This window comes from Hyperolius riggenbachi, unplaced genomic scaffold (genome assembly GCF_040937935.1).
Source record: "Hyperolius riggenbachi isolate aHypRig1 unplaced genomic scaffold, aHypRig1.pri scaffold_186, whole genome shotgun sequence".
Classification (NCBI taxonomy): domain Eukaryota; kingdom Metazoa; phylum Chordata; class Amphibia; order Anura; family Hyperoliidae; genus Hyperolius; species Hyperolius riggenbachi.
Genome location: NW_027152397.1, coordinates 37,286 through 52,834, shown reverse-complemented (window position 1 = coordinate 52,834; position 15,549 = coordinate 37,286). Strand labels below are relative to the sequence as shown.

The window sequence follows — 15,549 nt, the reverse complement described above, 5'->3', positions numbered from 1 at the left end:
GATGGAGGAAGCGTAGAGAGTGGCTTCCTGTAGCAGCGATGTGTATCACCGTTACTATGGGAACCGCTCTCCCTACAGCTTCCTCCCTCATTACGCAGCAGCCGCCGTGGGGCGAGGTTTGGGAGGGGGGGATATTGATTTCTGTGTATGACTCTTTGCTTGAACCTTTGATTACCGTATATACTCGCTATACTGGGAGTCTGGGGCACTATACCCACAAGCAAGCCGACCCCCAACTTTTAGCCCACTTTTGGGGGGTCAAAAATTCGGCTTGCTTGCGAGTAAATACGGTAATCAAAGGTTCAAGCAAAGAGTCATACACAGAAATCAATATACAATAATATGTTTTCCTAAGCTAAGTGTGAATCCCCGGGGTCCTGCTGGATCAAACACACACGGATCTGACTAAGGTCTGAGAGTTTTCACTGCAAAGTTTCAGCAACAGCAGACAACGAGCCACTGACAGCCCAGGGCTTAAATACAGATGATCATACCAATGGTTCCGCCCAGCTGATCCCGGCTAATTGGCGGCCAGAGTCAGACCACTGCTGTCAGCTGATTGGCCGGTCAGCTGGCCCGCATCCTTAATGCATAAAGGTCCCGTCTCCGGGTATGCGTGCGCCATCCTGCCCCGATGCACCCCGGAGAGACCTGTTCTGCCGGAAAGAGAGGAGCGAGACGACGTGGCGGGAGTTCAGATGCGGGAGCGGCGGCCGCGCCGCTCCCCGCTGCAGAGGTAACTACGTAATTCCTAACACCAAGTTTGTGAGCTTTCAGGTTCCTGGCATCAAAAATGTGTGAATGAAAGTTTTATTCACCAAGGAAATCTGATTGGCCGTTTGTGGCTCTGCCCCTTTAGTGAATTTGGACCCCAGTCACCCAATGACCGACTGTAGCAAGTCTGAAGACTCTGCTATTAACAGTGTAAGAATAGCAGCAGTTTACATTTTACCATTTAAAAATGAATGTTTGAAATTTGATTGGCTGTTATGCTCCACCCACTTTTCCTGGATTTGTAACCTCGGTCACTAAGTGACCAACTGTGCCAAGTGTGGGGACTCTGGCTTGATTACTGTGAGAATGGCAGCCTTTTCCATTTCTTCCATTGACATGAATGGGTGGAATCTGATTTGCTGTTTGTAGCTCCGCCCAGGTGTGCAGGGGGGGCCGCGAGACCCCCAGAACATATCATACCAGGTAGTAAGGGATCGGTATACCAAGTTTCGTTCAAATCGGTCAAGCCGTTTGAGTGATCACATATACATACATACATACATATAAAGCACAAGGTTATACATGCAAACGGGATCAAATGCATTTTACAGAGACCCAGCAATTCAAGTCCGAGTTAGTCCATGAGAAGGGTGTCATTGCTGAGGTAGTAAAATTAAGAAGAAGAAGGACACACTAAGGGAGGAGGGAGGCCCTGCCAAAGGCAGCTGCAATGACAATCAAAACAAAACCACCAATATAAACAAGGTAGGTTGCATGCGCGTAACAATAGGGGATGCAGCCCATGCGCCCGTGGGGGGGCCCGGGCCCCCCCCCCTCCCTCATCTTGGGCTTTCCCCTCTGTGCTCCCCTTCAGCTTCTAGCTATAGAAATGCAGCGAGCGGAGCGGCGGGCAGCGGCAGGCAAACATACCTTCCGTGCGTTCCAGCGCGGACACTTTTTGCTCTAGTGACTCCGCTCGCTGCATTTCTATAGCTAGAAGCTGGAGGGGAGCACAGAGGGGAAAGCCTGAGGTGAGGGAGGGGGGGGGAACCTTCCCCCCTCCCCGCCGAGTGTACCCGCCGAGTGTGGCCATAGCTTTTCCCTCATGGTGTGACCCCTCCAGCCCCCCAAATCGGCCACGAGCGGGCCCTAGGGGGGGCGCTCGCATTTTCTGCAGGGGGGCCCGTGGGCTCTTAGTTACGCCCCTGGTAGGTTGGGTGGGAATTTTTCCTCCTTCAGCCTACACTGTTGCCCCCTGCACTCCACCCCTTCCTACAGCTCCCTTTCCTCCCAGGTCTCCATACAGAGACACCCTCCCAAAATGAACCCTGTCCTGTCAGGACAAGAAGGCCAGCCCTGTCATGGGTGGCCTTCCTGAGCTTGCTGCACTCTCCCTCCAGGCCCTGCTATATATATATTTTATCTAAAGTTTAGATGGGTTACACAGCAAATCTAGCTGCAAACAGTTTTAATAGAATATGATTATTTCTTCCTGTGATACAATGACAGCAGCCATGATGTTTGTAAACATTACACAGAGACAGGCTTATCTGTATCTTGAGCCATCAGCCTAATCCGCTCTCCTCCTCCCTCCTCCCCTCTGCCTCTGAAATCAATGGCTAGTAACACCTCCGCCTCCTCCTGCCCAGACTGAGCTCCCATGAGCCCTTGCTACTGCCAAGGCTCTCTGAAAACCTGTGGGCGTGGCTTTATTAGTTTATCGGGAATTAGAGTATTAAAACAAAAAAGTATTTGGCTTGAGGAATGCCCCATAAACAATAGGAAAGGAACACAATTATGCAATGTGTAAAAGTTCACCTCGGATCCACTTTAACTCATGATTTATCTCCCCTTACATTTTGGAAAAGGTTAAAACATTTTATACACATGAAAGTAAGAATCAGAGCAGACAAGATAATTCCAGAAGTTTAATCCCCCCCCCCCCCCCCACACACACACACACACGTGTACTTACATGGGTGGCTGCTCTGTGGCTTCTCTCACTGACTCCCAGGGTTCCGGAGGTCCCGTGGCTGCAAACCGTAAAGGTCCAACAGGAGGTTTGGCAAAGGGGATGGCATAGAAAGAATGCACTCTTCTGTCCGTCCCTTTTACAGTCACGGTTTTCCCGCGCAGCTTCCCATAGGGTGTGCTTACCAGCGGTCTCCCATCCTCTTCTCCTGGTGGCAGAAACACAAGTTACTAACCTCTGTTACCATATTATAATCAAACATCCTTTCAGAATACTTAAAGTGTACCTGTAGTGGAAAAAAAAAAAAAAAAAGAAAATTAAAAAAAAGAGCCCCTAGGGGGTACTTACCTCAGTAGAGGGAAGCCTCTGGATCCTGAAGAGGCTTACTAAGTCCTCCTCCGGAGATTCTTCTAGCACTAGGACCCTCCAAAAAGGAGCTTGTCAACACTTGTTGATAGCTTGTGCAGGTGCATTAGCACCGCCCCACTCGTTTTTTTTTAGAAAAAATGGGCCAGATTGGATCCGCACTACTGCTACTGAGTCGCCTGCGCAGTAACACAGACTCAATCAGGCTCAGCTATTTCCAAAGTAAACCATGTGGGTCAGTGCTAGTGCACTTGTGCAGGGAGGCCACTGTTCTGGGCTCCCATTGCTGGAACAGGCTGGCGTACAAGGACGTGAAAGGCTCTTTAGGATCCAGAGGCTCTCCTCTGTGCAGAGGAGTAGCTATGGGTGGGCAGAGGGGGGACATATGTCCCCGGGCACAGCACTGTGAGGGCGCTCAGCACAGCCACTGCACCCCCATGCATGTGAGAGGCGGCTCGCTGGCTGCCCGAAGTGCCGCTGCTTCTCTCCCTCCCTCTGCAGAGGAGCACAGAAGCGTTAGCAGCAGAAAAAAGGTTATTTAAAGGGGGCACATCTGGCTATCTAAACAGGGGAAAAGGGGGGCACATGTGGCTTTCTGAAAGCGTAAAGAGGCACATATGGCTATTTTAATAACATTTGATTCCACCCATGACTATGACCACATTCTGATGTGTGGCCACACCCATTTTTTTCCAAGGTGAGGGGGGGGGCGCAAAAACGTTGTCCCTGGGTGCTTAAAACCCTATCTACACCTCTTCCTCTCCCAGGTAAGTATCAGGCGGGTTTTGTTAATAAAAGTCACAGGTTTACTTTAAATGTAGCCCCTTATACATCTCACGCTGATAAAACATATGCTACCAGTTTTTAAAAATATTGGTAAAGACCTTAACCTCCCTGCCATTCAATTTCCCCTGGAGGTCTGTGCAAAAAGTGGTTCAATTAATTTAAAATCATTTTTAAGCATTTTTTTTTTATATTGAATTAAATACAGGTTATTGTATTTAATTTAATAAAAGAAAAAAATTAGTTTGCCACCAGAGGTTGATGCTGCGTGACCCTGGCGCCATCAATACTGATTACCGGGGAACAGGTCATTGTCGAGGGAGGAGCAAATCCGCCAAGGAACATGGAAGAAGACACTGGGGAAGCCAGGGAAGTTACACAACCAAGGATCAGCATGCCACTATAAGCAAGTATAAGACCCCCCACATGTGTCCCCTGTGTGCGTGATGCAGAATGCATTCAGCTTCCAGTAAGGGCAGTTTCTAAGCTGCTCCCAGGTTGAGGGTGTAAAAAAACTTCACCCACCAAATCTCCACCTGTGGGCTTGAGAATGGTATTTGTGATGCGGTATTTAGCATTCCAGGATAGGTAGCCAGGTATAGGTGCTCCAGTATAGGTTAGCTAGCTATAGTTGCCCCAGTATAGGCTAGCTAGCTATAGGTGCTCCAGTATAGGTTAGCTAGCTATAGTTGCCCCAGTATAGGCTAGCTAGCTATAGGTGCCCCAGTATAGGTTAGCTAGCTATAGTTGCTCCAGTATAGGTTAGCTAGCTATAGGTGCCCCAGTATAGGCTAGTTAGCTATAGTTGCCCCAGTATAGGTTATCCAGGTATAGGTGCCCCAGTAAAGGTTAGCCAGGTATAGGTGCCTCAGTATAGGTTAGCTAGCTATAGGTGCCCCAGTATAGGTTAGCTAGGTATAGGTGCCCCAGTAATGGTTAGCCAGGTATAGTTGCCTCAGTATAGGTTAGCTAGCTATAGGTGCCCCAGTATAGGTTAGCTAGGTATAGGTGCCCCAGTATAGGTTAGCTAGCTATAGTTGCCCCAGTATAGGTTAGCTAGCTATAGGTGCCCCAGTATAGGCTAGTTAGCTATAGTTGCCCCAGTATAGGTTATCCAGGTATAGGTGCCCCAGTAAAGGTTAGCCAGGTATAGGTGCCTCAGTATAGGTTAGCTAGCTATAGGTGCCCCAGTATAGGTTAGCTAGGTATAGGTGCCCCAGTATAGGTTAGCCAGCTATAGGTGCCCCAGTATAGGTTAGCCAGCAATAGGTGCCCCAGTATAGGTTAGCCAGCTATAGGTGCCCCAGTATAGGTTAGCCAGCTATAGGTGCCCCAGTATAGGCTAGCCAGCTATAGGTGCCCCAGTATAGGCTAGCCAGCTATAGGTGCCCCAGTATAGGCTAGCCAGCTATAGGTGCCCCAGTATAGGCTAGCCAGCTATAGGTGCCCCAGAATAGGCTAGCCAGCTATAGGTGTCCCAGTATAGGTTAGCCAGCTATAGGTGCCCCAGTATAGGTTAGCCAGCTATAGGTGCCCCAGTATAGGTTAGCCAGCTATAGGTGCCCCAGTATAGGTTAGCTAGCTATAGGTGCCCCAGTATAGGTTAGCCAGCTATAGGTGCCCCAGTATAAGTTTCCTACCACGTGGGGAAAGCAAGTAATGTTCGAGCTAGTTGTGCATTTGCAGTTAGCTACATAAACACTTTTATTTCTTCCGGTTGCTTGATATTATTGTAGCCAGGATTACTTGTGGTCTATGTTGTGTACATCTGAGGTGGTGCAGCCTCTTCAGCTGTATTTTTAAAGGACCCATATGATTGATCCAATATCCGGAAGGATGTGTCTATAAGCACTATTAGCTGGTCTTTCACAGTTGATCAGCAACTGGATCTGGTGAGCGTTTAACAGTACCATTGCAGCATTGGTGGAGGGCCGTCACGCTCTGATTATTGCACCCACGGGATTCGGATGTTACATGTCACGCTTTTATCTGGTGGAAGCTGGATCACGATAGGTCTGCCTATTTTTGTTTGCGTTCTAGGTGCAAGCATACATAGGCGGCGAGGAGATATTAAAAGTACGCTATCCTTACTGATCTGTAATTCAATCAGCCTTCATATTTGGTGAGAGTATCCATTGTGGGCCGTGGTTATGTGTTATCTCATGAAGAGACTAGACTGGAACTGTTGATATTTGCAAAGTGTTTGATATGTTGAGCGCCTGCACAGACTGCTATATTACATGCAAATAGGGTGTTTAACCCCCCATTGTGTGGCGAATCATACACACTGAGGAACTCCTAGGACATTTTGGTTGGAGGAGCGCCCATAGCCACATTTAATATTACACTTCTCTGCCTTAAAGAGAACCCGGGGTGGGATTTAATTATGTTACTGGGGCACAGAGGCTGGTTGTGCACACTAAGACCAGCCTCCGTTGCCCCATGGTGTGCCTCCATGTCCCCCCTGTGCGCCGCTATACCCCCCGCAGTGCTGGCGGGCCAGCACAATGTTTACCTATGCGCTGTCTGTCAGCGCCGCTCCCCCGCATCGGCGCTACCCGCCCGCGTCACTTCCCTCCTATCAGCGGGAGGGAAGGGACACAGGCGGGTAGCGCCGATGCGGAGGTGCAGCCGATGCTGACAGACAGCGCATAGGTAAACATTGTGCTGGCGACGCGCTGCGTGTCGCCAGCACTGCGGGGGGGGGGGGGGGGGTATAGCGGCGCGCAGGGGGGACATGGAGGCACACCATGGGGCAACGGAGGCTGGTCTTAGTGTGCACAACCAGCCTCTGTGCCCCACTAACAATTAAATCCCACCTCGGGTTCTCTTTAACCATTTCAGCCCGCAGGGATTTTTCACCTTCTGCATCAGAGCAATTTTCACCTCCCATTCATTCGCTAATAACTTTATCACTACTTATCACAATTTATTGATCTATATCTTGTTTTTTCCACAACTAATTAGGCTTTCTGTGGGTGGTACATTTTGCTAAGAGCCACTTTACCGTAAATGCATTTTAACAGGATTAATAAGAAAAAAATTGGGGGAAAAAAATTCATTATTTCTCAGTTTTCGGCCATTATAGCTTTAAAATAATCCACGCTACCATAATTAAAAACTATGTATTTTATTTGCCCGTATGTCTCGGTTATTATACCATTTACATTTTGTCCCTATCACAATGTATGGCGCCAATATTTTATTTGAAAATAAAGGTGCATTGCTTCCATTCTGCGTCCATCACTATTTACAAGCTTATAAATTTTAAAAAGCTTTGTAGTATACCCCCTTCAAATGCATATTTTAAAAGTTCAGACCCTTAGGTAACTATTTAGGTCTTTTGTAATTTTTTTTTTTTACCATTAAAAATTTTATTTGGGTAATATTTTGGTGTGGGACATAAACAGTTAATTTTTAATGTTGTAAAATGTGTATATTGTAATGTAAAAAATGTGCAGATGTAGTTATACTATTTGGCCACAAGATGGCCACCTTCGTTTTTAGTTTCCCTCCTTGTACTTCTCGCTAAACGGAAGTACAAGGGGGATGCGGAAATCTGTCCGGGCAGAAGAGCCGAAACCTCACAGGTGAGCACTTCGGTTTTTCTGCGGGGGAAAGGGATCGGTGATCGGGAACCATGTTCTCTTTCACTGATCCCAGGGCTACCGGGGGACACAGCGGGGACGCGGGGGCGCGCCCGCGGGTGGGAGCGCGCCCACGCGCGGGAGCGCTGCAGGGCTGCCGCCAGGACGCGAGCTTCACATCCGGGCGGCGGAAATGGTTAAAGGGAACCTAAATTGAGAAGGATCTTAATTTTTAATTTTAAAATAATACCAGTTGCCTAACTCTCCTGCTGATCCTGTGTCTCATACTTTTAGCCACAGCCCCTCAACACGCATGCAGATCAGGTGCTCTGACTGAAGTCAGACTGGATTAGCTGCATGCTTGTTTCAGGTGTGTGATTCAGCCACTACTGCAGCCAAAGAGATCAGCAGGACTGCCAGGCAACTAGTATTGTTGAAAAAGAAACATCTATATCCCTCTCAGTTTAGGTTTATTTTAACTGAACAGCGTCTTTCTTCACTAATCTCTTAAACTCATCTTACTACATGCGCCTTGGACCCTATTCCCTCTCATCGTATCCCCCAGCTCTCCTCCCCCCTCATTCCAGCCTTAACAACACTGTTTAACCTTTCCATCTCCATTGACATTTTCCCTTCTTCATTTAAACAAGCTATCATAATCAAAAAACCCTCTTTAGACTCTACTGCCCTTTCTAATCATCGCCCAGTCTCTCTCCTTCCCTTTGCCTACAAACTGCTGGAACGTCACATTCACTCAGAGTTGTCTAACTTTTTCTCTGCCAATTCCCTTCCAGTCCGGCTTCCACCCTCACTCTACGGAAACAGTTCTCATTAAGGTTGCCAACGACCTCCTAGTTGCTAAAGCCAAATTTTCGGTATGAATACGGCTAGATCTGTCCTCCGCGGTCGACACTGTTGATCATACCCTACTTCTCCAGACCCTCAACACTGGGAATGAAGGGCCTAGCACATTCCTGGATCAAATCTAACCTGTCTGAACATTCCTTCATGGTCTCCTATGCCAATACCAACTCCTCTCCACACCCTCTGTCTGTGGGAGTACCACAAGGCTCTGTCCTTGGACCCCTCCCTTTTGAGATTATGATATTCCACCTTCGCTCTCTATTCCACCTCCCATTGTCACAATCAATGTAGATAACACCCCAATAGCATCAACCCCCAAAGCTCTTGTCTGGGGGGGGGGGGGGGGGGGGGAGGTAACTCTGAACTCTTAACTCTCCTTTATACCACATATCAACACATTAACTACCGCCTTCTACTTCCATCTCAAAAACATTCCCAGAATCCGTCCCTCCCTCTAACAAGAAGCAACTAAAATGCTTGTGCATGCCCTAATCATCTCCCGTCTTGACTACTGTAACACCCTACTCTGTGGTCTGCCAAAAAGCAGACTGGCACCTCTCCAATAGCTACTAAACTCTGCTGCCCGTCTCATCCACCTCTCTTCTAGATCCTCTGAGGCAGCCCCTCTCTGCCAATCCCTCCATTGGTTACCAGTTGCCCAAAGGATCGAGTTTAAGCTTCTCATGCTTGCATACAAAGCTCTGCACAAGCTATCACTTCCATACATTTCCTCTTCAATCTCCAGATACCTCCCCGCCCGGACCCTCCGTTCCTCATAGGAGACCCTTTTGTCCTCCAGCCTAGTCACCTCCTCTCACTCTCGCATCCAAGACTTCTCACGGGCTGTCCCTCTCCTTTGGAACTCTCTCCCTCAGCCGGTTCGTCATGCCACAAGTCTGGAAACCTTCAAACGTACTCTGAAAACCACCTGTTCAGACAAGCCTATAATTTGCTATAGGCAGCACTGAAGGAGCACTGGCTCACCCACTAACCCCTGTGTTTCCTTTCCTGTTTCCTCCCCACTACCCTCTAGATTGAAAGCTCTCAAGGGCAGGGACCTCCTCCTAATGTTTTTCATACTGCTGTAATTTTAACATATGCACATGTACCAACTACACATCAACTATGTATGTATTTGTATTTATTCTATTCAATGTCATGACTGTACCGTGTCTTGTATTTTTTTATGTATATTTGTTCCCCATTATTTGTACTATGTACAGTGCTATGGAAAATGTTGGCGCTATAAAAATTATTCATATATAATAATAAAATAATAATAATAATAATAATAATAATAGATGTGCTGTGTAGATACAGGAGGAAGGGGGAATGAAGGATGAAAAGGAGGGGCTGGTTATAACATCCCCAAAAAAAAAAAGTCAGTGCCTCAAAAATATATGTATCCCCACCCCCCCCCCCCCCTTTTTTTTTTTTCTAAAATAGGTCTTGATCGGTCCCCAAAGTCTCTTTTCTTTATACCTGGTCTGGGTGCCTTTGCCTAAATGCAGGAACTGTGTGTAATGATCTGGGGGCGATTTCCGCAGTCAGCGCACACCAAGTGCGCTGAAGCAGATGGAAATTCCCCACTATCACAGAAGCAGAGTACCCAGTATATATATTTGTAGAGGGGAATTCCAACCAGCAGGTGGAGCTGTGGAGCACAGAGGAACAAGTCCTCTGCACAGCCACAGATTCCAGATAGAAATTGCACGATGAAGCAACACAGGGCAATACAAACAAGGTAGCAACTCAAAAGAGAGCAAGAACAGAGACAGACTGTATGAATGTCTACCAATCTAGTCGCCACCCAGCGACGGTAGACATATCACAAGCAAACAGACTAGAGTGAGAAAGCCAATCGCAAGAGAGGCGATTGCTGTCAGAAACACAAGACTGAGCAAGAATAGAGTAAAGGAACACACAGCAAATAACCACAATCCGAACGCCAAGGAAAATAACAAACGAACTAAATGCGGTCACCGCACGTTATGCGCAACAGTGACAAGCGCGTTAATAGCAGGTCACCGCACGTTATGCGCAACAGTGACAAAACGTACCAACCCTGACTAACTAATGAACACGAAAAACAAAGACAAACATATACCGAGAACGCTTGCTAATCGGTTGCCTAACACCAGACAACAACAAGCGTTTGGTGCAGACAAAACGATTCACTATCAGCCACCACTGGAGATAGTGTAATCGCAAGTACAGGACAAGACAAAACTAGACCATACAAATAATACACAAAGCTGACAGCACTAGTAGGAGTGCAAAGTGCACTCCCCAATTATTAACTACACTAGAATATTCAGCAATAAGATACAAAGAGGCTGAGGCTCTAAAGCAGGGGTCTCAAACTCAATTTACCTGGGGGGCCGCAGGAGGCAAAGTCAGGATGAGGCTGGGCCGCATAAAGAATTTCACAATCACGGCGCATCGCCGCCTCTGCCCGCCCCTCTCACTCTTCCTTCACAGAGAGGGGCGGGGAGAGGCGGCAATCGACGTCAGGAGGGGCAGAGCTGAAGCTGAAAGCTCTGCCCCTTCCAGGAAATGCAGGCGGATTGCCCCCCGGGTGATTGGGGGCTCTGCAGCCCTTGTTTAGTGGCGGGGATGCGGCGGATTACTTGGGAGCACTGAAGCGAACTATAAGGAAGCTTTTGCTGGCGAGGGCCACAAAATATTGTATCGAGGGCCGCAAATAGCCCGCAAGTTTGAGACCCCTGCTCTAAAGTCAGTCTTCACCAAACAGAACCTATGACGAGCAAGGAATTCTGGGAGGATGTGACATTTATACTGAAAACCTTCAAAGGAAGCAGACAAGCAGATTGCAAGATAAGTGGATGCAAATCAGCAAGCCTCCCGAAACCTACAAACTGAAAAAAGGGCCTCTTTACCCTGGACTGAACTATGCAACCTGCATAGGAAACCAACAAACTGTCCAGGGAATCAAGGCCAGCAGAGCGGATTATGACACTGTGCAGTGGCAGTTAGTGATGCTCAAATACCCCTTTTTAAAATTCGAGTTTGGTCGAATTCGAATAGTAAATTATTCGAGGTCAGTCGAATATTCGAGTCGAATAATTTTTACTATTCGATTCGACCTCGGACTTCGAGCTCACTATTCGAGTCGGTATTCGAGCTAACTATTCGAGCTGACTATTCGAATTGGCCTTAAATAGCCTTCCAACACTTGTTTTGAGGGTGAATGATGCAAGAAACCTCTTTTTTTCCAAGTAACAACAGCAAGTGATTATGTGGGGATGTTCCTTTAAAAAAAAATGTGGAAAGAGAAGTTGTGTCCTTAATTTTGTTCAGTAGTGTTACTGTATATACTTGTTCTTCTTCTTCTTTATCTTTCTTCTTCTTCTTCTCGATCTTCTTCTTCTATATCTTCTTCTTCTTCTTCTTCTTCTATATCTTCTTCTTCTTCTTCTATATTGTCTTCTTCTTCTTCTTCTTCTTCTTCTTCATCTTCTTCATCTTCTTCATCATCTTCTTCATCATCTTCTTCATCATCTTCTTCTTCTTCATCTTCTTCATCTTCTTCATCATCTTCATCATCTTCTTCTTCATCTTCATCTTCTTCATCTTCTTCTTCTTTTTCATCTTCTTCTTCATCATCTTCTTCATCTTCTTCATCATCTTCATCATCTTCTTCTTCATCTTCATCTTCTTCATCTTCTTCTTCTTTTTCATCTTCTTCTTCATCATCTTCTTCATCTTCTTCTTCATCTTCTTCTTCTTCTTCATCTTCATCTTCTCCTTCCTTTTCAATATCGTCTTCTTCTTCTTCACGTATTTCTCTTTTCAATTTTTTTTTTAAAGAAATGCAGCTATTTTTGAGCGTAACAAATAGCTGGTGGGCGCACGCATGTTGGAAGCGCCATTGTATGTGCTCCCTGGCAGTGGAAACACAAAGACAGCAGGAGGTAAATTCAGCAGCAGGAGGAGGAGGATGAGTGTGTGGCAGCAGGCAGTCAATGAGGCAGGCAGCTCGCCGTGACATAATAGCCCTGGTACCTAGCGGTGATACCAGGGCTGTAAATAAACACAACAGGAGGTCCCAGACAGCGGTCGTGCAGCCCACATTGTGTCCAATACACAACTGGGACAACACAGTTTTCAACCCGGGCACCTCAGAAAAATTAAACCTTTTTTTTTTTTTAAATGGTTTGTTTGGTTTTTGGTTTTGCAACCAATATAGCTATTGTTTGACGTAATAGCTGGTGGCAGAGTGGCAGCAGAAGGTAAATCATCTGTGTACCCTGGCAGTGGGAAACACAGACAGACAGCAGCAGCAGCAGCAGGAGGAGGTATGGAGGAGCAGTGTGAGTGTGGCAGCAGGTAGGCAGCGTGACATAATAGCCCTGGTACCTAGCGGTGATACCAGGGCTGTAAATAAACACAACAGGAGGTCCCAGACAGCGGTCGTGCAGCCCACATTGTGTCCAATACACAACTGGGACAACACAGTTTTCAACCCGGGCACCTCAGAAAAATTAAACCTTTTTTTTTTTTTTAATGGTTTGTTTGGTTTTTGGTTTTGCAACCAATATAGCTATTGTTTGACGTAATAGCTGGTGGCAGAGTGGCAGCAGAAGGTAAATCATCTGTGTACCCTGGCAGTGGGAAACACAGACAGACAGCAGCAGCAGGAGGAGGAATGGAGGAGTAGGCGAGCAGCTACTGTTTGACGTAATAGCTGGTGGCAGAGTGGCAGCAGAAGGTAAATCATCTGTGTACCCTGGCAGTGGGAAACACAGACAGACAGCAGCAGCAGCAGCAGCAGGAGGAGGTATGGAGGAGCAGTGTGAGTGTGGCAGCAGGTAGGCAGCGTGACATAATAGCCCTGGTACCTAGCGGTGATACCAGGGCTGTAAATAAACACAACAGGAGGTCCCAGACAGCGGTCGTGCAGCCCACATTGTGTCCAATACACAACTGGGACAACACAGTTTTCAACCCGGGCACCTCAGAAAAATTAAACCTTTTTTTTTTTTTAAATGGTTTGTTTGGTTTTTGGTTTTGCAACCAATATAGCTATTGTTTGACGTAATAGCTGGTGGCAGAGTGGCAGCAGAAGGTAAATCATCTGTGTACCCTGGCAGTGGGAAACACAGACAGACAGCAGCAGCAGCAGCAGGAGGAGGTATGGAGGAGCAGTGTGAGTGTGGCAGCAGGTAGGCAGCGTGACATAATAGCCCTGGTACCTAGCGGTGATACCAGGGCTGTAAATAAACACAACAGGAGGTCCCAGACAGCGGTCGTGCAGCCCACATTGTGTCCAATACACAACTGGGACAACACAGTTTTCAACCCGGGCACCTCAGAAAAATTAAACCTTTTTTTTTTTTTTAATGGTTTGTTTGGTTTTTGGTTTTGCAACCAATATAGCTATTGTTTGACGTAATAGCTGGTGGCAGAGTGGCAGCAGAAGAAGGTAATTCTGTGTACGCTGGCAGTGGGAAACACAGACAGACAGCAGAAGGGCAGTACACAGCAGCCCACTGTAGGTGTAAAATGTGTGGCTGCAGGCGACGTAATAGTCAAAGTGAACCAGGCTGGCTTAGTGAGCAGGAGCCAGGAGGTGGTAAAGGGTGGTAAGGCACATTAACGATGGTTCCGGCAGCCAGTTCATGTCCCCCTCTCGCCGACAACAGGGGCCAGGAACTCGCCTTCCACCCACGCCTGGTTCATCTTGAGAAACGTCAGTCTGTCCACAGACTTGTGAGACAGACGTGAGCGTTTCTCGGTGACCACGCCACCAGCTGCACTGAAGCAGCGCTCGGACAGCACGCTGGAAGGGGGGCAGGACAGCACTTCCAGGGCGTACTGCGCCAGCTCGCTCCAGATCTCCATGCGCTTGACCCAATACTCCATGGGATCAACAGGGGCATCGCTGTCAAGCCCGCTGTACGACCCCATGTAGTCAGCCACCATGCGGGTCAGGCGCTGGCTGTGACCGGAGGAGGATGCTGCTGCATGCATCTCCTCTCTAGTCACTGCTGCCGGAGCCTCTACAGTCCTGTAGAGCTCGTGGCTGAGAGACAGCAGGTCTGTGGGGCGCTTGCTGCTGCTGGATGCAGGCACCTGCTGCTGCCTCTGTGCTGGCTGCTGGACAGTGGGGGTGGAAGGCTGGGGGAAGGCTTCCTCCAAGCGCTCAACAAGGGCCTGCTGCAAGCTCCTTATTTGTTGCGCTGGGTCTCCTCCTGCAGGCGGCAGGAACTGGCTCAACTTCCCCTTGAGGCGTGGGTCCAACATCATGCTGATCCAGATGTCCTCCCTCTGCTTCATCTGGATCACCCTGGGGTCCCTGCGCAGGCACGTCAGCATGTGCGCTGCCATTGGGAAGAGGCGGGCCACGTCTGCTGGCACATCGACGTCAGTGCTGTCCTCATCCTCCTCCTCTGCCGCCTCATCCTCTCTCCACCCCCGCACCAACTCAGCTGCGCTGTGCTGATCCCCCTCATCAGCAGCCAGGTCAGGGACCTCCACCAAGTCCTCCTCCTCCTCCCCCTCAGAGGTGGACTGCGCAGCTGGTTGCCGCTCCTGCTGGTCCAAGGCTGCCGCTCCCTGTTCCAGCAAAGCATCGAGGGCCCTGTTCAGCAGAGAAACCAGGGGCACCCACTCGCAGACCATAGCATGGTCCCTGCTCACCATGTTTGTGGCCTGCAGGAAGGGAGCCAGCACTAAGCACACCTGCTGCATGTGCCTCCAGTCATCATCGGGGACGATGGACGGGAAGTTGCTGGTCTTGTCCCTTCTCAGAGCTGCGGAAACAGTGGCCAGGGCAAGGTACTGTTTGACAGCGCGCCTCTGTTCAACCAGACGCTCCAACATCGCCAGGGTGGAGTTCCAGCGAGTCGGAACGTCAAGGATCAGCCGATGGCGTGGCAGATCCAGCTCCTTTTGCACGTCTTCCAGGCTCGCACAGGCTGCAGCCGAGCGCCGGAATTGACGCACAACATTCCTTGCCGTTTCCAGCAGTTCGCCCATCCCCTGGTAGGTGCGCAAGAACTTCTGCACCACCAGGTTCAGCACGTGGGCAAGACAGGGGATGTGGGTCAGGTTTCCCCTGTCTATTGCGGCAACCAGATTGGCCCCATTGTCGGCCACCACCTCTCCGACTCTGAGGCCTCTGGGGGTCAGCCAAATCCTCTCCTGCTCCTGGAGTTTGGCCAACACATGGGTTGCCGTCAGCTTGGTCTTCCCAAGGCTGACCAAGTGCAGCAGCGCTTGGCAGTGGCGGGCCTTCAC

General features: G+C 48.6%; 1 protein-coding gene across 3 annotated transcripts in view; it reads right to left on the bottom strand.

The window, feature by feature from the left end:
• The window catches only part of LOC137543725 (cocaine esterase-like), a 229,253-nt gene that overhangs the window by 178,112 nt on the left and 35,592 nt on the right, over positions 1-15,549 (bottom strand). For all 3 annotated transcript variants that reach the window (XM_068264854.1, XM_068264856.1, XM_068264855.1), the window contains exon 2: positions 2,690-2,894. In XM_068264854.1, the coding sequence (XP_068120955.1) occupies positions 2,690-2,894 (205 nt within the window). The remainder of the gene's footprint in view (positions 1-2,689; positions 2,895-15,549) is intronic.